The following is a 25921-nucleotide window of genomic DNA, read 5'->3' on the forward strand; positions in this document are numbered from 1 at the left end:
TCCTATACCAATCAAGAATACCAATCACTTTCAAAACTACAGCAATTGGTCTCCGAAGTTCCCCAACACAGAGTATTGTTAAAAGAAGAGGTGATTCAACACAGTGGTAAAAATGCCACTTTCCCAATTTTTTTGATACCTGTTGCTGGTATCAAATTCAAAATGGGCATTTTTATAAAAAACAAAAAATATCTCAGTTTCAACATTTGATATGTTGTCTCTGTGCTATTTTCAATTCAATACAGGGATTAATTATTTGCATATCATTGCATTCTGTTTTTATTTACATTTTACACAGGGTTGTATCGTTCTGATGACTAAAATGTTTACATTTGTGGGTATGTTTTCAGAAATACATAAATGATGTAATAATATTGCAAAAAGTAAGCAAAGCTGTCATCAAGGCAAAGGGCAACTACTTGGAAGAATCTCCCATATTAAATGTTTTGAAACACTTATGGTTGCTATACAATTCCATGTTGTGTTTCTTCATAGTTTTGTTGTCTTCAGCATTATTATACAATTTGGAAAGATTAAAACCTAAGAAATTCCCTTGAATCAATAGGTGTGTCCAAATTCTTTGACTATTACTGTATACATCTATATATATATACAGAAATACATCACCTAACCTTCTTATTGTAGTTTCACTAGACCTTCATAAATGCCTGCTGACTTGTATTAGAAACCTGAAACTTTATTTGAAGTGCTGATTCTCAAACTAGCCTCTTGCTCCTACCAACGTCACAGATATAGGCCTGATAACCAACAATGATGAGTAGGCCCACATGGAGCAGATAAGCAAACTGGCATCGTGGTGCCAGGGCTATAACCTCCCGCTCAACATCAGCAGAACAAAAGGTGTTGATTGTTTCACTTAAGGATGCAGAGGAGGGAACACTCCCTGATCCACATCAATGGAGCTACATGAGTGAGAGTCAGCTGTTTTAAGTTCCTCAGGCTTTCACATAGCCAAGCTCCTTTCATGGTCCGTCAATGCCACCAGTGTTATCAAGAGATCGCAGGGATGGCATGCCACCAAAGTTGGCATGCCATCCCTGGTCTTCTCCAAATACAGTTGCTGCACACATCCTGCCCTGATGTTGGAATGGCTCAACGCAACTGAAAATCTCTGTGATTTTAGAGTCACTACAATGTGGCTAAATCCATCCTTTTTTCAAATCACTAAGCACCTGTTAGCAGTTTCCTTTCTGTCCTACAGCTCAGTCAAGTGTCTGCATGGCTAAATACATTATCGACACCATATTTATTAACTTCGCCATGATTTGAGATTCTTAATGTTTGATTTTCTATTGTTTCTATTGTTGCCCTTCACTGAAATGCAATATTTGTTCTGGGGGACGAACATGCATAGTGAATTTGAGATGTATTTTGACAGTGACACATTTTTAGATTTTATGGTTCTTTTATTTAGCTCTTTGGATTTACAACTATAAAGGGCAAACTGTCCCCTTTTTATTTGTGGATATTTTCATCCATATTAGATCACCCATTTTAACACAACACCATATTTTGTAGCCCCCCAATTTGGTTTTTATTAGGACATTGTGTTGGTTTACATTGTTAGTAAATACAGAAGAGAGCAATCAAGGTTTTTAGGTTCTGCATTGTGGCTGTTGTCTGACAACATGAGGACCAAAGAAGTGTCAATAAAAATCAAGCTGGCCATGGCCATGTGGTAAATGAGTACGAATAGATTATTGAGACATAGCAAAACGTTTCACCAGCAAAAGTACAGCAAGGTGCAGAACACTAGCTAGGCTCAATGCCAATGTCCCCCCTAAACCCTGAACCCTCACAGACTTAACTGACGTCACCTGGTAAGTGATTGAGTGCAAAAGGCTGCAAGGGCTCAAAATGCTATACAGTGGGGAGAACAAGTATTTGATACACTGCCGATTTTGCAGGTTTTCCTACTTACAAAGCATGTAGAGGTCTGTACTTTTTATCATAGGTACACTTCAACAGTGAGAGACGGAATCTAAAACAAAAATCCAGATCATGATGAAGGTGAGGGATCAGCCCCAAACTACACGGCAGGACCTGGTCAATGACCTGAAGAGTGCTGGGACCACAGTCTCAAAGAAAACCATTAGTAACACACTACGCCGTCATGGATTAAAATCCTGCAGCGCATGCAAGGTCCCCCTGCTCAAGCCAGCGCATATCCAGGCCCGTCTGAAGTTTGCCAATGACCATCTGGATGATCCAGAGGAGGAATGGGAGAAGGTAATGTGGTCTGATGAGACAGAAATAGAGCTTTTTGGTCTAAACTCCATTCGCCGTGTTTGGAGGAAGAAGAAGGATGAGTACAACCCCAAGAACACCATCCCAAACGTGAAGCATGGAGGTGGAAACATCATTCTTTGGGGATGCTTTTCTGCAAAGGGGACAGGATGACTGCACTGTATTGAAGGGAGGATGGATGGGGCTATTTATCGCGAGATCTTGGCCAACAACCTCCTTCCCTCATTAAGAGCATTGAAGTTGGGTCGTGGCTGGGTCTTCCAGTATGACAATGACCCGAAACACACAGCCAGGGCAACTAAGGAGTGGCTCCATAAGAAGCATCTCAAGGTCCTGGAGTTGGCTAGCCAGTCTCCAGACCTGAACCCAATAGAAAATCTTTGGGCATCGCTGAAAGTCTGTATTGTCCAGCAACAGCCCAGAAACCTGAAGGATCTGGAGAAGGTCTGTATGGAGGAGTGGGCCAAAATCCCTGCTGCAGTGTGTGCAAACCTTGTCAAGAACTACAGGAAACGTATGATCTCTGTAATTGTAATTGCAAACAAAGTTTCTGTAACAAATATTAAGTTCTGCTTTTCTGATGTATCAAATACCTATGTCATGCAATAAAATGCTAATTAATTACTTAAAAATCATACAATGTGATTTTCTGGATTTTTGTTTTAGATTCCGTCACTCACAGTTAAAAATTCTACATTATTTGTAAGTGGGAAAACCTGCAAAATCTGACGTGTATCAAATACTTGTTCTCCCCACTGTATAATGCTTTTAAACCATTACCAAATCAGAGGACTAGAATCAATCTAAGTGCACACTGTCTAAATTTCATTAAAGTTCACGCTACACTATCAAATTAATATACTTTCTTCCTCTAATTACCATGAAGTAAAGCCGTTGTTTGTTCTTAATGGCAGCAGTGTCTCCATGCTTCAGTGTTGCCATGTGGGTTATATGCATGCATAATTGGGCTACTTTTCAGAAAATAAGGGCTAGGTTTTGACCGGTTTTGGGCAGGACATTGTTGCTGAACCTAGCATCCCTCACCTACTTGCAGACTCATTTGAACATTGCCATAGCTATCAAACACGGATAAGCTGAAACTGCAATCTATGATAAGTTAAACAAGTTCCGATTTTAACTCCTAAATTCATAGTTCAGTTTCTTAAAAATAATTTACAACTACTACTCAGGCCGATACTGGCTTTGGTATTATGTAGATGTTTTCAAGCTACCTAGCCACAGGGGGGAAAAAATGTACCTTTCCAAATTAACTTGTTTTTTATAGTTCTTCACATTTCACCTGTTGCTTTGATGACAGCTTTCCACTCTTGGCATTCTCTCAACCAGCATCATGACATGAGAGTCACCTGGATTGCATTTCCAACAGTCTTGAAGTTCCCACATACTGTATACTAAGCACTTGTCAGTTGTTTTTCCTTCACTCTGCGTTCCAACTCATCCCAAACCATATAAATAGGGTTGAGTTCGGGTGATTGTGGAGTCCAGGTGATCTGATGCAGCACCATCACTCTCCTTCTTCGTCAAATATCCCAAACTTGAGGTAAGTTTTGGTTCATTGTCCTTTTGAAAAACAAATGATAGTCTCGCATAAGCGGAAACCAGAATGCTGTGCTAGTGATCCTGGTTGTGTGCCTAGAATTAAAAAATGACTGACAATGTCACCAGCAAAGTACACCCACACCAACACACCTCCCTCCATGCCTGACTGCGGGAACCACCAACTCTGTGTCTAACAAAGACACGGTGGTAGAAACCAAGAAGTTGGAACTCTGACTCATCAGACCAAAGTACAGGTTTCCATAGGTCTAATAACCATTTCTCGTCTTTTTAGATCTAACCAATCCTCTTCTTATCGGGGTCCTCCAGTTGTGGTTTCGTTGCAGAAATCTGAACATGAAGGACAATTCATGCAGTCTCCACTGAACAGTTGATGTGGATGTATCTGTCACTAGAATTCTGTGAGGAATTTATTTGGACAGCAATCTGAGGTGCAGTTTGCTACTGATTTCTGAGGCTGGTGACTAAAAACTTATCCTCTGCAGCAGAGATAACTGTCAGTCTTCCTTTCTTGTGGCGGCCCTCATTAGAGCCAGTTTAATCATAGTGCTTGTTTTTGCAACTGGACTTGAAGAGACTTCAGAAGTTCTTGAAATTTTACAGATTTACCGACCTTCATGTCTTAAAGTAATGATGGACTGTCATTTCACTTTGCTTATTTGAACTGTTAATATGCCATTATCTGGTCTACTACAAGATGGTCTTCTGTATGCCAAACCTGTTGGGTCACAACACAACTGATTGGTTCAAATGCATTAAGAAATAAAGAAATTCCACAAATGAACTTTTAACAAGGCACAACAGTTAACTGAAAAGCATTCCAGGTGACTACGTCATGAATCGGATTGAGAGAATGCACAGTGTGTACAAAGCTAATTTGAAGAATCTATAATATTACATTTATTTTGATCTGTTAAACACTTTTTGGGTTACTACATGATTTCAAATATTTTAATTAATAGTTTTGATGTCTTCATTATTATTCTACAAAGTAGAAAATAGTAAAAATAAAAGAAATACCCTTGAATGAATAGGTGTCCAAACTTTTGACTGGCAGTGGATTTGAATTATGTAAAACGTAGAAGTCATCATTTTTGGGTGGATTACCCATTTAATATAAAAGTATTTGTCAATCACAAAATACAACATCACAGAAAATGTACACAATCTTAAATGCATTTTCTTTTCATTTTTCCCCTACTGAGAAATAAATATGCATTGGTTAACACCAGAACCAGATGTGATGACCACAACAGGTAGGTGCTATTCAGGTACAAAACATTTCCTCCTTGTGTTAAACATTCTAGATGTCATCCTTCCTGAATAATAATGCTGCACATCTTTAGGCACTACAAGCCATGACAGTTTTTGAGGGGGGCGGTACACACATTCTCATTGGGGTGGTAACTAACTTCATGCTAATAAATTAAATTATGCACAAACGATATGCAATACAGTTATTTTGAAACATTATTCAATCAATATATTAACAAAATATGCATTATAAAAAATGTTGGCATGTATAATTTCTTAGAAAACATTTGATATGACATTCAATTGACTACCTGAATTCCCACCAATGTCTGGGTTCCACTATGTCTCCATTATGCAATGATTTATGCGATATAATACAGACCACCAGGTTTTTTCAAATGTAAAAATAGTCCATTGTACAGCCGATACATTGACCCAAACTGTATTTTGACATGTTAAAAACACTGAGGGACACCACTGGTGTAGCTATGCGGGGTGTGACTGCATCAGTGCATGTGGTGGGCACGTGCTTGGCCTCTAATATGTATTTTAATTTTATGTTTTTCCTGTGGTTTACACAGACATCAGCTGAGAGTATAATCTACGCCTGGATCGGCTTTAGATGTGTATATACTACATTTTTAGTTCCGGGGGGTGGGGGGCATAGGTTGGGGGGTCCTGTAAATAAAGCTTGCCCCCCGGCATCACCGCGCTACGCCAGTGACTGACGCTGCCGTAAGAACAGGCAAATCTTCCGCAATGTCTCTTCAATTGTCCAGAGGATTGGAAGACCTTAATGGAACCATCCAGTGTTTACAGATTTTTGGTAGTTTAGTATGTTAGAAAGCAGCTGTTGTGTGTTGAAATCATGTGGGCATACCTCCACAACAGAACAGTGTATGCATGTAGCGGTCAGTCACTAAAACAGGAGGATGTCACAATCCTCTGAAGAAATAAAACGCACATTTCCTTTGAGCCACAAATTTTGGTCTAGGACGAGTCAACACAACAGAGTTCAGAAAACGGTCTTTATAAAGGGAGTTTCAATGGTGGGTTACTATTCAGGTATTCACATGAAGAAACACTACAGTGCATGGCCTGCCTATATCGTGTTCCTCAACATAGCAAATTGCTACTCATATTGGCAAAATGTTTCATAGTCAAGGAACCTACTAATGCTCAGATAGCAAATACCAGCTTGAGACTGAGTGTCATCACAGACGTACAACTAGAGACAGTGTCATTAGAGATGTACAGCTAGTGACTGAGATATGATGTGTCACTAGAGATGTGGCAACACTAGTACTCATCATATCCTCCAAAATGACAGCAAAAAAATATGCTATGGCCCTTTCACAATCATTGCATTGTCTCCTTCCACAACAGGTCCGGAAGAGCTAAAAGATCTTCACCTGTCCGCCAAAGCACATACAACTTAGCTGTTTTGCTCCACGAAGTATTGCACATACACGCAAGAAGAGTGCGCAGTCTCCAGCCAACAAGTCGAATTGAGCCTGCAGGGACCCAACCTACCGCAAGGAGCCACCCTATCTGACATTAACCCATCGAGCCCAGACGACAAAGAACCAATTTGCACAATGCTTGCTCTGACCCAAGGCATGTCTGCATGCTGTGCAAATTGACAGTTGATTGTCAAATGGGATGATACTTCAAAACTAAAGCATTACGTGGGCAAAATAAGTGTCCATTTATATTTCTAGACCAGAACAAAGCATGTGGGCTGTGTGATGTCTGTGTGCTCAAAACATGCAGGGGGCAGGCAAGTTGGTGGTGACTCAGTAAGAATGCAGTCAGATTTCCATTCTTTCACTCCGCTTGTTGGACATCACACACGTCATTAGCTTGCCATCTATTTGTACTGATATGGTGGGTGTTATAGGCAACGAAGAGGTCAATCTAAATTATCAGACGGAAACATTAGAGAAGTGATTGAGTAAACCGAAAGAGTTGCTTGATTCAATTAGATCAATAGGATCAACATACTATACAGCGGTCCACTCATTTTATAGGACAGGCAAACAACCCATTTACATTTTCCCAAACACGTAGCACCTTCCACCACCATTTGGAGCCAAGCCTCAGTCGTGTGGTTCACTAAAATGAAGCGATGAAAATACTTAATCGTGTAGGGTCACTACCATGGAATTGTACTGTCAATCCCAAACGCATGTTTTTGATATCCAAGGCTTATGTGCCATGCAAAATAGAAAACTTAGGAAAATTCAGGGAAAGAGGAAATTGTTTTCAAAATGGAACATTTATTTTTAAATACAAAATCTAGCGGCAGTGGGCATTGGCCTATGGCGGTTCTAGTGTTAAGCGCTCTGTGTTCCATAAGTAATTCTCTCAGGTCCAGTATTAGGGCCCGCCCGTCGTTGTCTTTCACTGGAATTCCCTTTTTTCACCCCTTTGTGAAGCTCAGCTCCATTTTCTTCCACCAAGTGCCTCTATTCTTGTTCCTCCTCATCCTCACGGAGCTCTTCGATGGCGTCCATCGGAGTCCTGGATTGCACCTCACTTGTGGGACCAGAGTTCTCTCCGTCCAACACCAGTTTGCCAGCAATCTCATTGTTTTTCTGGGGGGGGAAGTAATTAAGAATTTTTTTATATACAGTAGCATCATTTGTACATTTATTCAATGGACATTTTTCTTTTGGCTTCATAATCTAAAAGTACATTTGAAATCACTATGAGGTTAAATTCTAGATCTTAGAATTTAGTGTTTATTTCAGAGTATGCGTACACAAGTTTCACCGTTTAGGAATGACTTTGGTTGGTCAAGTGGTCTCAGCCACTGCCGGTTTCACGTGTACAACTACATCATGGGTTCCAATCCAGCTACCGTTCACAGTAGCAATATCTCGTCCGTCCTCAATTTTGGTCCCAATAATTACGTAGACGCTTGTTTGCATTTGCATGCTTTGTAGATTAAAAGAGAGCAAAATCGTTTCTGCTGAAAGCAGTAGGGCAGATTCAAAGACTGCTGCAGTACAAGTGCCCTGGAAGTGACGGCGTACACCGCTGGACAACCAATGGATTCGTATATCAATGAATGACCCATCTACTGACATCTCACCTGCTTTCGGTAGACGTAGCAGGCAGCGATGGCCACCATGGTCGACTCCCCCATGAATCCTGCCAATAGGGACCCGACCCCCAGACTGGCCCCATGGACACTGAAACACAGACCATAGCATTCCTTAACACAGGAACCACTCACCCGTCATGAGGCTCTGCGTCATGGGGATTCGTAAAAACGGTCAGAGTGTCCTTGTTTCTAAGTGGAAATAATGACAAGAAGCTGTCATGTGTGGGTGAATGAGTGAGCCGGTTCTGGAAGAATGTGAGTCATCATCTTGTTGTTTAAAAGCCTGGCATCTGGCACACATGCTTTTTATTTGGGTAGATAAAATACTCCCCTGTGAGTCTTAGAGCATGTCGCAGAGCCAGTCCGGATGAAAGGCCAACGAAGCAATAAAGAAATGCCTTCTTTAAAATTCTGGTCTATATTACCACGCATTCAGAAGAGGTAACCATCATGAAGTGTGACAGTTTTTTTCCCCTACATACTGTATTTTGTATGGCTTTGTGGAAAATCCCAGTTCACTTGTATTTAAAGATAAGGAACATTACAAAAAGGGCAACTAGTATTGTAAATAAACACTAGCTTTGACTAAACATCTGAATATAGAGTAGCTTATCAATTTATGTTTTACTAACTCAGACTCTCATCCTTATTTATGTTTCATTTAAAATCAATGCTCAAGGAAACAATCTGAAGAGGTGGCTTAGTATGCAACAGCAGAAAACCCATTATCTCATATCCTTGCAATTCATTTGCAGTATACATTTTCACAGTTGGTAAAGCAGTGAACGGTAATCATTAACATTTCTTATCAGAATACATTTCTATTCATGTTTACATTTGATTATACAGACCAGCTCCTTAACACTCATATTGCAGCTCAATCCAAATATCACACAGTGCAACAAAAATGATATTTGCTAAAATCAAATGAACCATTTTCCAGCTTTAGAATATAACTTGTGATATCAGTCAAAAGGCAGTGCACCATAAAAGGAGTAAGGTGCCGTTTGAGACCAAGAAACGGCTGTGTCAAGCGAGGCGTTTGCCTACCCCATATAAGGCAGCACGACCAAGCTAGTGATGAGGACAACAATGCGGAGCACGGAGCTGGGGGCCAGCACAGAGGTCTTCTTCAGGGTCATCAGCCAACCAGTCAGGTGGGCCCGGATGGTCACTACACACACACACACACACACACACACACACACACACACACACACACACACACACACACACACACACACACACACACACACACACACACACACACACACACACACACACACACACACACACACACACACACACACACACACACACACACACACACACACACACACACACACACACACACACACACAGTTAGGACTGGCAATTCAGCACTGCACTATAAACATTAAACAAAATTCATAACCCTTAACTAAAACCCTTGCCCTAAACTAAACCCCAAGTCAGATTAAGCTTCTTATCTTAAGTGATGTTCCTTATTTTACCATGGTAGCATTAAAACAGGAACACACAAAACACAACATCACAGAGAATGTTCTTTTCAGCAAACCATGACTCATAACTGTACAGCATGAAGATCTCACACACACACACACACACACACACACACACACACACACACACACACACACACACACACACACACACACACACACACACACACACACACACACACACACACACAATTCAGACTATCAATGGGACACAGAAAAGGACAAATCTCATGACCTTTTCAGCCACTTCCTGTTCACAAAGTATTCAGCCAACACGTTCTGAAAAGGAAGTCTAACCCACAGCTATGGTGTTGCAACCACCATGGTCAAAGCAACCGGTCTGTATGGGACTGTTTTAATGCTGTAATAATATTGCTTCTTACCAGGCAGAGGAAAGAAGGAGAAAATCATCAGGGGAGCCACACAAAGCTCAGCAAAGGCCAAGTCCACGCCGATCCCATCCACCAGGATCTTCTCCGAGATATGAGGGGTCCAGAACACCATGAAGCAGAGCTGTCAAAACAACAAAAAATATTTTTGCTAATATTATTGGTATGTGTGATATTGGCCTACATCTTCTAGATCCCATCCATTTTTTTATGAAAACCATGAAATAACCGCCTCGCCATTGATTCACTAATGTTTCATGCAAATGTCTTAAATTCAAAAGCGAAAGGTTTTGGACTGGGGCTCTTTCCACTAAGGTGTGAATTATTTCTCATATTTCTACCAAAGTCTGCCAGAAGACCCACTTCTGTTCATCTGTAGTCCAGTACATCCTCAAAACACCTAAAAAACCCAAAGATGAATGCAAGGGGCACAAAGGGTGAGTTCCAGAGAGTACTAAGGGGATCTACAAACCCAATCTTCAGGACACACAGACTTGTAATGATGCAACTCATGCTCCACTTATAAATAATCAAAGGAGCATGAAATTAAAATGAACAAATCCCTTCTGTCATTCTAAAAAGATATAAATCTCAGTAAAAGTTCAACCTATAATTTCAGAGGCATTTCAAATTCATGTGTCATAATTAGGCACGCCTATCCTTTGTGTGAAATTGAAATGGCTCAAAAACAACGCAGTGCCTTGTGGGATTCCACATCACTCAAGGAGGCTGCATTGATAATTTACCTCAGATATAGGATGCAAATGACAAAGATGTGAACACCACAACTGTAGGGCTGACAGGGGTTTGTCTTGAGATTTATTCAGGAAGTTGTGAAAAGACAGAAATATTTCCTCAAATGGAAAATGCAGCCTGCAATTAAATAATTATTCCAATGTCATCATTGAATAAACATGAATACTGAAAATAGGATCTCTGCTAGTTTAGGTTACACCCCACTGAATCCCATGAGCCCTCTTTACATTTTCAAAATATCACTTCTTTGCAAATTGGATCATACTCCTAAAAGCGGCAGATCTCATGTACTGTGTATATATAAACAAATGTTCAGGGGCAGAACCTTCTGGAAAACAAAGTTAGTAGTTTATTTATTGAAGTGCCCATGTGGCTATTATTAGGTTGGCAAGATAATTCAGACCTTGCATTTCTGAGCACAAGAGCGACATCAGAATTTGTGATGAGACATTGCAGTAGCAAGACCCTTTTTCATAGTTGGACACGATGTGCATCTGACTTTCAACAATACATAGAAACATTTGCAGAATTAAGTGGTATACTGTCAAAGATTGAACATGAATTAAATACATTCTTACTCGATCAAAACTAATATTTACAGAGCAAGTGTTAAATCTTCCTGTGTTACATTTTCTTTAAAGCACTTATAGATAAAACAAAGACTTAAAACGATGCCTAAGCAGGAACAAACTTTCATAAATATGCCAACTTTGAGAAAGTACGGTCAGTTATGGCATTTGGAAACAAATGTAAAATGTCAACATTTTCTCAAAAGCACATCCTATCAATTAAATTCTGTGAACGTTCCCCAAATCTATTGTCGGAAACACATGTGGATTCACACAATGGCTTGCACAAGATGGATTAATCCAGCTTGATGCTGGCCTTTCTGCACCATACAGTTTAAAGCAGAGAAAATTTAGTAGACATGTTTAGATTGCATGTAAAATAATGCATGCGTGTGTGAGAATTACATTTCACTGCAGATCATATCATTCAGAAATCCAGGCAAGTTAAGGCAGCGATCTGGAGGAAGCCGAACCATTATGTCGGAGTGTTGTATAGGTTGTAATTATCTCTCCCTCTCATGCTCCGATCCTCTCCATCTTTGTAAATATTGATATGCTATTTAAAGTTATGTTTAATGTTTTAGACATTCTCTCTTTGTAAACATTGATATGCCATTTAAGGTGATGTTTAGTGTTTTTTACATTGGAATGTTAATTATATAAATTGTTATATAAAAATGATAATGTATGTTGCATTTAGAAAAAGAAATTGGTGGAACATTAGTAGTGACATTTACATTTAATGGAGTTTTACGGCAGTACTAATATGTAGTATAAATAGATTGTTTTTTGTAAGTGAGCATGTATTATGAAAACAATACTAGACTTCCATTACAAATCTTCCAGAACTGGTTTGCCAACAGCGCCATATAGGGAGTTCTATCAGAATCCAAATGCATTTGACTAAAGCGCAAGTATTCTACCAAACAATGCACACAGACTGAACTATGCAGACATAACATTTATGCTGGCAGAATGAAATATTTGGCAGCCAATGATATACGCTTCTAACCACCTTTTTCCTTTCATCAAAACATTGTAACCATTTCTCAGCATCTTAATATATTTTGAATCGCAATATATATCACTGACAAAATATTTTGCACACAACCTTGGTGTCGCACTTCCTGACTTCAAAAGCATAGTTTCTCCATTTCTTGGCCGCATTTACCCGCCTTCTGAGAGTGAAACTGAAAATGTTACAGAATTATTTATAATAGGGTAGAACTACAGGTGCTGGTCATAAAATTAGAATATCATCAAAAAGTTGATTTATTTCAGTAATTCCATTCAAAAAGTGAAACTTGTATATTATATTCATTCATTAGACAGACTGATGTTTCAAATGTTTATTTCTTTTAAGTGGGATGATTATAAATGACAACTAATGAAAATCCCAAATTCAGTATCTCAGAAAACTAGAATATTACTTAAGACCAATACAAATACATTTTATTTTGAAATGTTGGCCAACTGAAAACTATGAACCTAAAAAGTATGAGCATGTACAGCACTCAATACTTAGTTGGGGCTCCTTTTGCCTGAATTACTGCAGCAATGCGGCGTGGTATGGAGTCGATCAGTCTGTGGCACTGCTCAGGTGTTATGAGAGCCCAGGTTGCTCTGATAGTGGCCTTCAGCTCTTCTGCATTGTTGGGTCTGGCATATCGCATCTTCCTCTTCACAATACCCCATAGATTTTCTATAGGGTTAAGGTCAGGCGAGTTTGATGGCCAATTAAGAACACGGATACCATGGTCCTTAAACCAGGTACTGGTAGCTTTGGCACTGTGTGCAGGTACCAAGTCCTGTTGGAAAATGAAATCTGCATCTCCATAAAGTTGGTCAGCAGCAGGAAGCATGAAGTGCTCTAAAACTTCCTGGTAGACAGCAGCGTTGACCTTGGACCTCAGAAAACACAGTGGACCAACACCAGCAGATGACATGGCACCCCAAACCATCACTGACTGTGGAAACTTGAAACTGGACTTCAAGCAATGTGGATTCTGTGCCCCTCCTCTCTTCCTCCAGACTCTGAGACCTTGATTTCCAGAGGAAATGCAAAATGTACTTTCATCAGAGAACATAACTCAGCAGCAGTCCAGTCCTTTTTGTCTTTAGCCCAGGCGAGACGCTTCTGACGCTGTGTCTTGTTCAAGAGTGGCTTGACACAAGGAATGCGACAGCTGAAACGCATGTCTTGCATACGTCTGTGCGTGGTGGTTCTTGAAGCACTGAGTCCAGCTGCAGTCCACTCTTTGTGAATCTCCCCCACATTTTTGAATGGGTTTTGTTTCACAATCCTCTCCAGGGTGCGGTTTTCCCTATTGCTTGTACACTTTTTTCTACCACATCTTTTCCTTCCCTTCACCTCTCTATTAATGTGCTTGGACACAGAGCTCTGTGAACAGCCAGCCTCTTTAGCTATGTCCTTTTGTGTCTTGCCCTCCTTGTACAAGGTGTCAATAGTCATCTTTTGGACAGCTGTCAAGTTAGCAGTCTTCCCCATGATTGTTTTGCCTACAGAACTAGACTGAGAGACCATTTAAAGGCCTTTGCAGGGGTTTTGGGTTAATTAGCTGATTAGAGAGTGGCACCAGGTGTCTTCAATATTGAACCTTTTCACAATATTCTAGTTTTCTGAGATACTGAATTTGGGTTTTTCATTAGTTGTCAGTTATAATAATCAAAATTAAAAGAAATAAACACTTGAAATATATCAGTCTGTGTGGAATGAATGTATACATTATTCAAGTTTCACTTTTTGAATGGAATTACTGAAATAAATCAACTTTTTGATGATATTCTAATTTTATGACCAGCACCTGTATACTTGTTAGTATGTTGGCGCATTGGTGCTTAAATAAAAACATGTTGTGCGGTTTCTTATATTTAAACATAGGCACTTTGTCATGAAACAAAGCCAAGATCTGGTGAAAATTAATATACAAAACCATGATGCATCTGAAATAAGTCATTTTGAAAAGTTTAAGGCAGAATTTTACATTACTGAAATCTAACCTAGTTATATTATTGGGCAATTTTCGAAAATGTTACTTAATCTAATGGTGTAATTATTTTCCTGTTCTTTATAGTGACGGTCACTGATTAACAGAACACATCGAATACATTTTCGAAAATATTACGTCGGTGATCAGTTTTATAGTACACTGTCTCGGCTCTAGCTTTTTGGGGGCCCTAAGCAAAATTAGATTTTGGGCCCCCTCAGTTAGTGGTTGGTGGGTCTGGAGAGTTGGGTTGACCGCTTATACCTAGAACCGGATCTGAAAAGTACACATGAAAAGTAAACTTATTAACAACATCACGAAATGTCAATTGCATATGTCAACAAACCCCTTGGAAAAGCAATCCAAAATTAGCAGTGGTATAACCAAACACGTTCAAAACCACACACCCACCCCTAAGCTGAAACAACAATTAGAATTAGTACTGACCAAAGTTCTGTACATTATTTTCAAACCACCAGGTAGATAATGTTCATATATTGTGGAAACACCCGGGTAGTGAAACCCCTTATTTACACCTCACTGGTTCAATGCACCTGCTTATTTAGTGGCTTAGGGTGTCAAGCCTCAGGGCTTATCAAGAGCCTTACAGTCAGGCCCGTTATTAGCAGCACCCTTATTAAAGATGAACAGACATACAATGTATGCACAATATTGGAAAATTATATTTTTAAACAAATAGAATTGCTCAGAAAATTAAATTTAGATCACACATGCATACTTAGCTATTTAAATGGGGACACCGAGGTTCACTGTACTTCGACTCCTACTTACAAATAAACCGTCAGCTCCATCTTCTTAGCTACCTTTTCGGATTATTTAAGGGGATAACTAAGACATTAGACACAGATGCCTGGGGCCGGGTAAAGACAAACCCATGTGAGCATAACCAAGCCTTTCAATAATGTCTGATGAACACTTTGTGATCTTAAATCATACCCCGGTAAACAATTTATTCCACATCCTTGAAAATGTTCCTGTGCTTATGGACTGAACTCTCCAATTCAAACAAAAGGCATTCCATAGGATTAAAGTCCAGAGACCAAGACAGCTAGAATGAAGGAGCTTTTAAGTATTATTTAGTTTGTCAAGTAATGACATGAAAAAAATATTCCAAGTTTACCAATCCAGCATATCAAAAATGCTTGTAGAATAATAATCCAATAACATGTGATCTGATTGCATGGTGTAAGAAATTTAACAGAAGTGAATGGACTACTCTACAACCTGTACCCTACTCAGCCACTCCCCAGGGGTGTGTACTCTGCCCACCGCCTTACTCCCAGTTTACACATTTCAGAGTCACCACCTAGTTTGCAGACAACATTACTACGCCTGATAACCAAACGTCAGTGAACAGGGAGGTTTGAAAACTGTCATTGTGATAATAGAGTAACAACTGCTCCTTCAACATCAGTCAAATAAAAGGAGATCATTGTTGACCTTAGTCAGGAACATGCCAACATCAATGGAGAGAAAGTAGACAGTCTGCAATTTTTGGTTCCTAGCCACATAACTGATAATTTGTCATGGCCCATCAATATCACAAGAGTTGTCAAGAGGGAACAACCGCGACTCTACTCCCTAAGGCAACCTTTCCAAAGACATACATAAAAATGCATTGTGGCCTGGAACGCAAGGCCCTCCAGTGATTAGTGAAGATGGCCTGGCACATTGAACCCAAAATGTTGCAAGACGAAAGCCTGTAGCTATAAAGGCCATCGCACCTCAGCCACGTGCTGTTAATTCACCTTCTGTAATTCAGATGGGACTGTACTGAGGTTATTACAGTATTGCTCTGCTTGCAGTAACCAACCTGACCTGCTTTGTGCCATAAATGACAGAACCAAGAGCTAAGCTCATCTGGGTTTTAGCCCTCCAACACTTTCTGTAGAGTCAGTATACCTCCCTAACAGCATTTCATTCTGTGACTTAGCAGATTTTGTGCCTTGTTAATTTACGAGCTGTACAGGCCGGAAGGCATTTTGCAACAGCGGGGTGGAACAAACTCCTGGCTATGAAAAAGCCATTTGCGCCAGTCTTCAGTTCAAACACTGCAGCGACGTTTAGTTCATGTTGACATAAGTAGCCTTCTAACAAAGTGTAAAACACTCGGCACTAGTGGAGTGATTTGTTAAACACATTAACTGGCAAAAGTATTCAGACCCCATGTGTTTATTTAAAGTATGATAGATGGTTGGATTGTTAGATGTTCAAATACTGGATTAAAATGGTTGGATTCAGTACAGTAAATAAAATACTACAAGGGCAACACGGAAGAGCAAGTCATTGTTTTAAAAGATGATAAAGAATTAATTTTAATCTTTGTATTCAGCCCCTTTGTTTATGAAAGCCTAAATTGATGGAGTAAAATGTATCTAAATGGGAGAAAACTGAGAAAAGAACAACAATATTGTAGTCATTCCACAATATTTTTTTTAAATAGGAGAGTGAAAAGAATCATACAAATAAACTAAAACATTAGGCCCCTAAGTAATACTAAGTATGGGGGGGGGGGGGCATTTAGGTCTACATGCAAAATGTTAGTTTTGCGGTGATTCAAACAAAGCACCTCTATTTTTAGCCATAGCTGTGAAACAACTGCGAAACAGGTATGGATACATTTGACCTCAGAGAAAAAAAGAAACAATATGTAGCAATGCACCAGTAAAATCCTAAAGGAAAACCAGCTGCAGTTCACTTCACACCACATACTGTGAAAGCAGTTTACCTTTCAACAGGGCAATAACCCTGAAGCACATATCTACATGCCAAAACTACACAGGCTTACCAAGTAAGTGATACCAAACATCTTGACAAAGCTCTTCCGAAAAGAATAATGCGCAGATGTTGCACAACCAAGGCATGTGTACACACGAACACTGTATGAACGAACATGCGGCACAGAGAGCCCATGTCACCAGTTTTGCCCTGCTGCCGAAGTCACACCACAACGAGACCTTGACTTTTTGTCTAAATAATACTGGCCAAAATTTGTACACGTATCGTTTTCTTACTAGAGCTGCTTTGCGGTGTTGCATTTTCAACGGTCAAATCCGATTAATAAACAATGTTCTAAAAAAATATATATATATATAAAAAACAGAAGCAACAGGGATGAGGAAAAACTAATCCAAACATAATTGTTATCCCACTTACCAGGAGAGATAGCGCCAAACAACAGGCTGTAAACTTCTTGATATGAGTCTTTGTAACTGGTACGCCAGAGGTGAGCTTATTGCTGGGATTAGTCTGTTGGAGAGCAGAACCGTACCATTAGTGTGGAATTCAGGACGCTAGAACAAGGCTTGAGTCACAACCCACAACATACACTGTGTCGTGCTCTGCCTCCTGACGACAAAGCCAGAGCCACAGTCGTTAGTGCATATGGGTTCACATTCAATCCGTACCGGGAATCGAACCCAATGCCCCGGCTTTTTGAGTGCGGGATTTACCTTGTCGAAGGCGGGATAGACGGCCCTCAGTTCAGTCAGCCAGCCGTACGGCATGTGACCCACAGGGTAGGTGGCCGTGAGGACCGCCACGGCCTGGAAAACAGAGAGAAAGGAGTTGTCATTATGGAGTAGGACTCCCAGGCCATATCCTGAGAAAGCCCAACCAACTTATACTGATCTAGAGAATACACTAGGGCGGCGGCGCCAACACAGCCGCACGCGATCGCAACGTCGTCACCAGCCCTCTGGTACGTTTTCTCCCCGCGGTGCCACCGAAAGCCAGAAAGATCATGGACGCCAGACAGACGGTTCAGCAGGGAATCGTGATCAGGATACAGATTGTAAACAAGCTTTTACCTCAGGCATCCAGACTGAACTAACCATCTACCTTGCCCTATAATTTACACCTTTGAGACCTTACACACACACACACACACACACACACACACACACACACACACACACACACACACACACACACACACACACACACACACACACACACACACACACACACACACACACACACACACACACACACACACACACACACACACACACACACACACACACACACACACACACACACACACACACACACACACACACACACACACACACACACACACACACACACACACACACACACACACACACACACACACACACACACACACACACACACACACACACACACACACACACACACACACACACACACACACACACACACACACACACACACACACACACACACACACACACACACACACACACACACACACACACACACACACACACACACACACACACACAGTCTCTCACTCACACTCAAAATGCAGTCACGCACAGTGATGGGCTCCTTTTGTCTACACACCACGTCTCCGCTACGGTCACGCTGACGAGGAAACACACTTGACAGCGTGAAAGGAGGCCGCTGGTTCTGGCCTTGCGTTAACCATTATTTTTGCGAGCGGTGCAGAATTTCAAATTGTTCGCCTTGAGTGTTAAACCGGGGCTCGCGTTACGTTGACAGCACGGTGCTGTTGATGACATTGGCTTCATTCTGCCCTAATTAAAAAGTTCTTTTTGGAAGGATTACAGCAATGCAGCCAATTTGAAAAACAATGGTGATGAGCCAGAACCTGTCAGCAAATACAGTTCTTAATATGTGCTAAGTTGTTAATCGTATGTGGATTTTGCCACAATAATACTAGTACAAGATATTTTGGCTTGTCAGCTATGTGTCACTGACAAATAGGGGCAGAGGCAGCCTTTCCAACGATGCAGTTTGGACGTTTAGGAATGTTTTCAGTCCTTGTCAGTGAAGTCATCCACTGGGTTTTAGAGTGCCTCACGCAACAACTACTGGCAACCATGCCGTGGGGGATATTCTGTCCTTTATAGTAAACAACTGGCAACCATGCCGTGGAGGATATTCTGTCCTTTATAGTAAACTACAGGCAACCATGCCGTGGAGGATATTCTGTCCTTTATAGTAAACTACTGGCAACCATGCCGGGAAGGATATTCTGTTCTTTACAGTAAACAGCTTTTTGTTTTGCCGCTGGTTAGGCTTCATAAGCCCCAGAGAGAGAAAGAATGTTTTCTTTACCTTTTTTGGGCATTTCAGCTGTAAAATCATATGAATGGAATCAATCTAGATAGCTACAAAGCCTTCAAATCTAACTGATGCTGAGAGGTTTGGAATATGCACTTATTAAGTCACTTTTTACACAGAAAAAACATGGTGATGAACATTGGCAAACAGGCCCACCAGCAGCATTGCTTTCCAGTCAACAAAAAAAATTTCCAGGCTACAGAGCTTGGGATGTATTAAGCAATCAGACATTTGACAAGAAAGCAATGCTTTTTCTACCAACTCACCTCAGTTGCTGCGCTGCTCCCCTTGAGGTCACGGGAAACGAAAAGGTTGACGATGGGCCTGCTGATCCGCTGGGTAGCCAGGATAAGGGCCAGAGGCCACCAGAAGCTCAACATCTTCCTGATGGTGGCGTCACCCTGGAAAGAGAAGGACAGCGGAATGACTAAAATGCAAACATCGGTTCAATCAGGGTGCCTTGAGTGTTGGCAGTAGTATTGATTACCAGATATAAATGGGGGCCATTGAGCCAACGCTCCAGTTCCTTTTGGAACATTTGCTTCCACCTCAATCTCACTGCAATAACATCAAATCCACCCTTATGAAGACCAAGGTTGAATTATGTGCCAATGAAGACATCTTAACACAGTCTTCAGTGTCATTCAGCTGGGCGAAGTAGGGCAGGACGTACCCCCAGGTCGAGTCCACTGGAGTCCGGGATGATGTCGTGAATGTGGTGGTAGTAGCCCAGGCCCACAATGGTGAAGCGGACCAGGGCTCCCATGTACAGGGACAGGATGGGGATCAGGAGGGGCTCCACGCATGGCAGGTTACTGTGCAGCAGGATGGACACAAACACAATCTGCCACAGGAAAGGAGGGAGACCGCGGTCAGCCAACACTCCCTTAGGGTCATGCCTTAGGCTCCCTTAGGCCCATTCGAGCATTCCGCCAAGACTCTTTCGCAGTGAATTGCATGTATTGACTTGGCGGAGGGGAACTATCATAACTGTTTAGTGGGGATAGGCGAACAACAAGGAAGCAATCTGTGAGTACCTGAGTCATGACATCAGAGATGGAGGCGGAGCCTACGATGACACTGTATTTGTGCTTCAGGAGGATTCCAGCATGGATCCAAGCCTAAAAAAAAATTAACAAAGAGATAATTGACGCTTCTCCACCCAGGATTTTCTCTAAACCAAGTCCCCATTGTACTTGTTTATAAGAAAATTATTAAATGCAAGCCAAAAGCCCACATAAAAATATATCTTGACCACCAGACAAAGGGCAAATATGAAACTGATGAAATGCATAAGCGTGCCGCTGTCTAGCACAGCCAAGGTCTTGCAAATCCAAAAAGATGCATTTCAATGCTTTGAATGGTATTTGGATAAAACCAGATTAACGTACAAAGACAAAAGTATGAAAAATCGGTTTAGTTTGATCATAAAGTCACCTGACTTGACCCAGTAAAGTTGCCTGAAATTGTCTCAGATGAACTAGCTAGCTATATAAACAGTTCTGACAACTCAATTTGGACTAGCTTGCTAAATTACACAGAATATTATGTTTAAATTGATATAACTAACAATAACCAAACAATTGGTAATAAAATATGCCTGACAGAACATTGCATCCAATTTCAATGTTGAGTCGCTTTCAGTTTCAGCAAAAGTTGGAAATGTTACTGCAAACAACGTTACTCAACATGGGCATTTTCACACACACACACAAAGTCAGTCTTATTAAACGTCCAGGTAGTGAGGAATGTTAAAACATTTAAATAAAAAGGCATTCGTATCAGGGAACAACATTATTTCATATTTAGTCACCCAAAAGGATATTTTAACTGGAAATCTGCTTTTTGTTCAGGAACTTCAATACCCGCATGATGAGCACCATTTTTCTAGGTCAGGTGTTTTCAAGCTTCTCTCTGCCATGATTTGGGTCATGGAGGAGCTGACTTGTAGCCCAGATGGTACCCTGTTCCCTACAAAGTGCACTTCTTTTGACCAGTGCCCATTATAGAGCTACGGCCCTCAATACTGCAGAATACTGGGCCATTTGGAACGCCTCATACTCTGTACTCACCATGGCATCCAGCAGTGGAAAAGCAGCCAGGTAAAGGAAAGCCCTCCTGGTCTTGTTGCCCACAGAATCATCCACATTGTGGAGCTTATTGATGATGTAGTATCCCAGGTCTGTGTGGGCTGAAGAAAGGAGAAAATAAGCTTATTAAACTAGCCAACTACATTCAGTGGCTATTACTGTTGGCGGATTCGAAAAATAATTTTAGGCACCCAAAGAATGCCCTCACCGATTTTCACAGGACAATGTTGCCAATCCGCCAAACACTAGTCACAGCTCAACTATGTCATAATTTGATGTGTAGTTTAAATCAGCTACAAGTAACCATAATACTGTGTGAATCAAAGGGTTGACACAGACAACATGAGTTTAAAACAGAGTTATGGAAAGGACTTTCATGTTAGGATAGTATAAATTGCAATTTAAGGGGAAAAAGGGCATCCTGCAAGTTACCAATGGATTTATGCTTATATGCTACTAACGAGTGGTTACATGCACTTGCGAGTTAAATAAATAAAATAAAAATAATCCACTACTCGCTCTGTACTACAAACTCAAGTGGTTCTTACACCAGATTCTCCTGAAGTCAGTGAAATAGCACCAAAGCAATATCATTGGAAGTAACTATATGGCTTCATGACTATAAAGAATGCTTGTTAGGATATAATATACTAAGTAGGAAGCTCATCTTACATGTATATTTTCATGTAAATAACTTTGTAAATTTGGTAAGAAATACATTTAGACTCAATTGTTACAAATTGAGACTCAATTTCAATATACGGAATGTGTTACACCTGTGGAAATGTGACAATAATGAGATGTTGCGCTGTGAAGGGAGTTGTACACAGCATTGTATACGGAATGTGTTACACCTGTGGAAATGTGACAATAATGAGATGTTGCGCTGTGAAGGGAGTTGTACACAGCATTGTACAAGAGCTTCCATTTCTTTTCAGCTATGCTAACATAATTGCAAAATAGTTTTCTAATGATTAATTAGCCTTTTAAAATTATAAACTTGATATGCAAACATGCCATTGGAACACAGGACTGATGGTTGCTTATAATGGGCCTCTGTATGCCTATGTAGATATTCCATAAAAAAAATCTGCCATTTCCAGCTACAATATTAAAACACTGGAACATTCAAGTAGTCCAAATCTGAGCGAGTTCACAACATTGCCCCCTTGCATTTGCTTTTCCCTCGCAATCAAGCAGATCCCATTACACACAGCACACAACTTCCCAAGAAATTGGACACTTGGCTCTTATGTCCACCAAATGGCAATTACAAATGTGAGAATTGTGCACATTGTGATAATACAACCAATACTGTTCACGCATGTATTTGTATAGATAATGTAATGTGAAAAAGTATACCCTCTAAAAGATAACCTCAACATTAGTATTATGGTGGGGTCATTTGCTAGCCTGATGAGTCAAACATACATTGAGACTCCTTCCATTGCGGTCTTTCAGGTGACATCAAAAAAAAGTAAAGAGTGACAGGATCAACTAACCAATCAGTGTAACAGAGCCAGTGACTCATTTTAAAAACGTTGTTTTGCCGATGTGTGATTTGGCTGAGGTCCAACCCATCTTGTCTTGAAGGACTCAGATGCACACTCCATACTGAGAAGAAACTGCGGGTTTAGCAGAGTCAGGCTAGAGTAAGAAGTTTTGGTAGCCACTGCAGGCAGGTTTTAGAATTTTTTTGAACTGCTAAAAATCTAGATTTGGGACAGAGTCAAACCTCACCTATGAGAACATGAAGGACGAATGCTAGTGTGCCAGCTACCGCCATGCACAGAATTGCCTTGCCCCGGTCCTTCTTGCTATTGACAAACACCAGCCCCACATTCTTGAAGTCGCTCATGGGTCCGGTGAAGAACTTCATTAGCGAATAGGCAAGCCCATAGCTGGCCAACATCTCAATAGCATCTTCTTTAAATCCTGCTAAACCTCGGTTCAGAGCCTGACAAGGGAATGAATGGGAGAGAGTAAGAACAAAATCATACAATTGACATTCATACCAGTAGTATCTAACTGATAGAGGGCATCTGCCAATTTAATGTAGTTACCGGGATGGGACTTCTTTGCTGATCCCTCCTGATGACATGGTAAGAGTTGCAATCACATGACCAACCATGTAATCGGGAGGTATCAGTCATTGAATCCTTTGAATGAAATGAACTACTCAAACAGACATGGCCTCTATCACGATGCCAGTGCTGGGACAGATGCTAAAATAGCACAGTTACCCAGATGAGACCTCTTTCCATCTCTATGGCTAGGTTGACCAACATCTGTTGGTGTCATCATATCAACTCAATTATCACCCATTTGCATGCCAAACCTGTTTGGTATGACAACGAGTCGACATGACAGCACAAACTGATCTGGGACCTGCCACAAACCAGGGTAATACGGCACTTTACAAGTAAACAAGCTCATGTTACTGGTGTAAGCAGTTCAATTACACATTTCATTAATTGATTGATGTAAAACAATGTTCTGTTACAACATGGCATGGTCTTGAACCTCTAAATTAGCAATTCAGAGCAATAAGACACCATTTTCCCTCAGCTTCGGCTCCAAAGAGCATCCACAGCTGCCTCTTTCCATAGAAGGGAGCCGGGTGCTATTTATATCAGCTCAAACAGCCATTACATAAGCATAATCCTAACCTATTGGAGACACTGCTGCTTGGACTCCCACTGTCCACTAGGCAAGAATACCAGCTAGAGCAGTATGAGTAACCCTGTCATATGACTGGGACTGAATGGGAACTGTGGGTCACTGGTGTTGAGGTTAGGGCAGGGGGATAACATTCATAACATCTTTTTCAGAGTTCTAAATGAATTTTTAAAAGCAGTCAGTCAGTGCAAACAGTAGTTCGTAATTATTTAGTGTGCACATTTATTAATCGAAAAGTTATTTTCCAGTTGTGGACCTGTATCGCTTCTTATTACAATTCAAGGACATTCACTGCTCTAGATTTCACTGATCCACATAGCCCCATCCCTCCTAACCACCGGCTTTGATAGCTACCTAGTAAAACATAGAGAAGCCATAGTCTACGGCTTACATCAGCTGCTAGCTACAATTGTCCACATCATACCACCGAATGTATTGACCGTTTACCAACAACTAAATAGCTCGTCGCACCAATTTGCTTGCACATTAGCTACATTCAAGCATGCGCCTGTTTTGGAACAAACGCAAGGGCTGACTAAACTCAAATCGTTGAGTTTATTTAGCCGGCTAAAATATATACATTTTTAGAGTAGCGACGCCACTAGTGGTGGTCTGGAGGATAGATAACGTTATGTAGGCTACCATGTTGAAAGATTAGTAAATCTACATAACGTTACCGTACCTTTTAAGCAAGCGATATCTAGCCCGACAGAGACAACAGTTAACGTTATGCTTCCGTATTGCCTGTAGTGGTTTGTTGACCTTAATTCCCACTTAGCCTCTAGCCCTATCACTAAATGGGTACAGACACAAACCCTATCGACAAACAACGCTGTATCATTTCAATTTGATGCCGCAAACCTACCTGTTCACCGAGGTCGATAGCTATATTGGTAATCGCCAGTGGTACCAGAAAGCGGATGAGAGGCCAATAAGGACTGAGGGATGGAAATTCCACCATAGTAAAGCCGGGGTGACAGAACGAGGGGCATCTGCCTCCGTCTTTTAGTATTTTAAAAGATTATATCGGTAGAAAGAACTGTGGCACTACCACGTCTTGTTAAATAAATGTCAATTCAGCTGACGATAAAATTATGAACGCTCCCGCATCGCAGCTTCCAAGAAAAACGCTTCGGTGTGCAGAGGAGAAGGTCATCAGCAATTACAGATGGGTGCTTCTCCATTGCTCGACATCGGTGAAGGACAATATGACAGCTAGCGTGAAAATCAGACCGAGAAAATCCAGTGCCACAGTCTCGGGCTGAATCATAAGAATAGGAAGAAAAACCAGACACAGTTCTTGTAGCATTTCATTCCCGCCTTGGCTGAAAACAAACCACACCACACGTGTGTACCAAAGCCCCCTCCTTCCACCCAGTCCTGACGTCATTCAATCGAATCATAACGTACACAGAGTAAGCTCGTTTGTAGAGAAGCTGAATACACTTTCTAACGTAATAACCTTTGTTTGTACAATAACATTAAGACCTTACGCAATAACTTCCTTTTAAAATATGGGGAAAAATATGGAAAAATGTCAGGAACACTGGATATTGTTGCAATATACAGCTCTGGGAAAAAATAAGAGACCACTGCACCTTTTTCTTTCCTTTCCAAAAAAGTTG

At 40.8% G+C, this 25921-nt stretch overlaps 1 protein-coding gene across 2 annotated transcripts; it reads right to left on the reverse strand.

Annotated features, from left to right (window-relative positions):
• Positions 1-4934: 4934 nt before the first annotated feature.
• Positions 4935-25921, reverse strand: ankha (ANKH inorganic pyrophosphate transport regulator a). Of its 2 annotated transcripts, none has more exons than XM_013139538.4 (12): positions 25895-25921; positions 23358-23574; positions 21600-21718; positions 20565-20648; positions 20201-20371; positions 19794-19928; positions 17907-17999; positions 17611-17703; positions 10095-10224; positions 9260-9383; positions 8198-8297; positions 4935-7697 (listed from the first exon to the last, which is right to left on the reverse strand). In XM_013139538.4, the coding sequence occupies exons 2-12, from the start codon at positions 23527-23529 to the stop codon at positions 7569-7571; spliced, it is 1350 nt and encodes a 449-aa protein (XP_012994992.2). In that variant the 5' UTR covers positions 23530-23574; positions 25895-25921; the 3' UTR covers positions 4935-7568. The 2 variants fall into 2 exon arrangements, with proteins under 2 accessions (XP_012994992.2, XP_012994991.2); XM_013139537.4 differs by lacking the exon at positions 25895-25921 and adding an exon at positions 25162-25675.

This window comes from Esox lucius, chromosome 21 (genome assembly GCF_011004845.1).
Source record: "Esox lucius isolate fEsoLuc1 chromosome 21, fEsoLuc1.pri, whole genome shotgun sequence".
Lineage (NCBI taxonomy): Eukaryota > Metazoa > Chordata > Actinopteri > Esociformes > Esocidae > Esox > Esox lucius.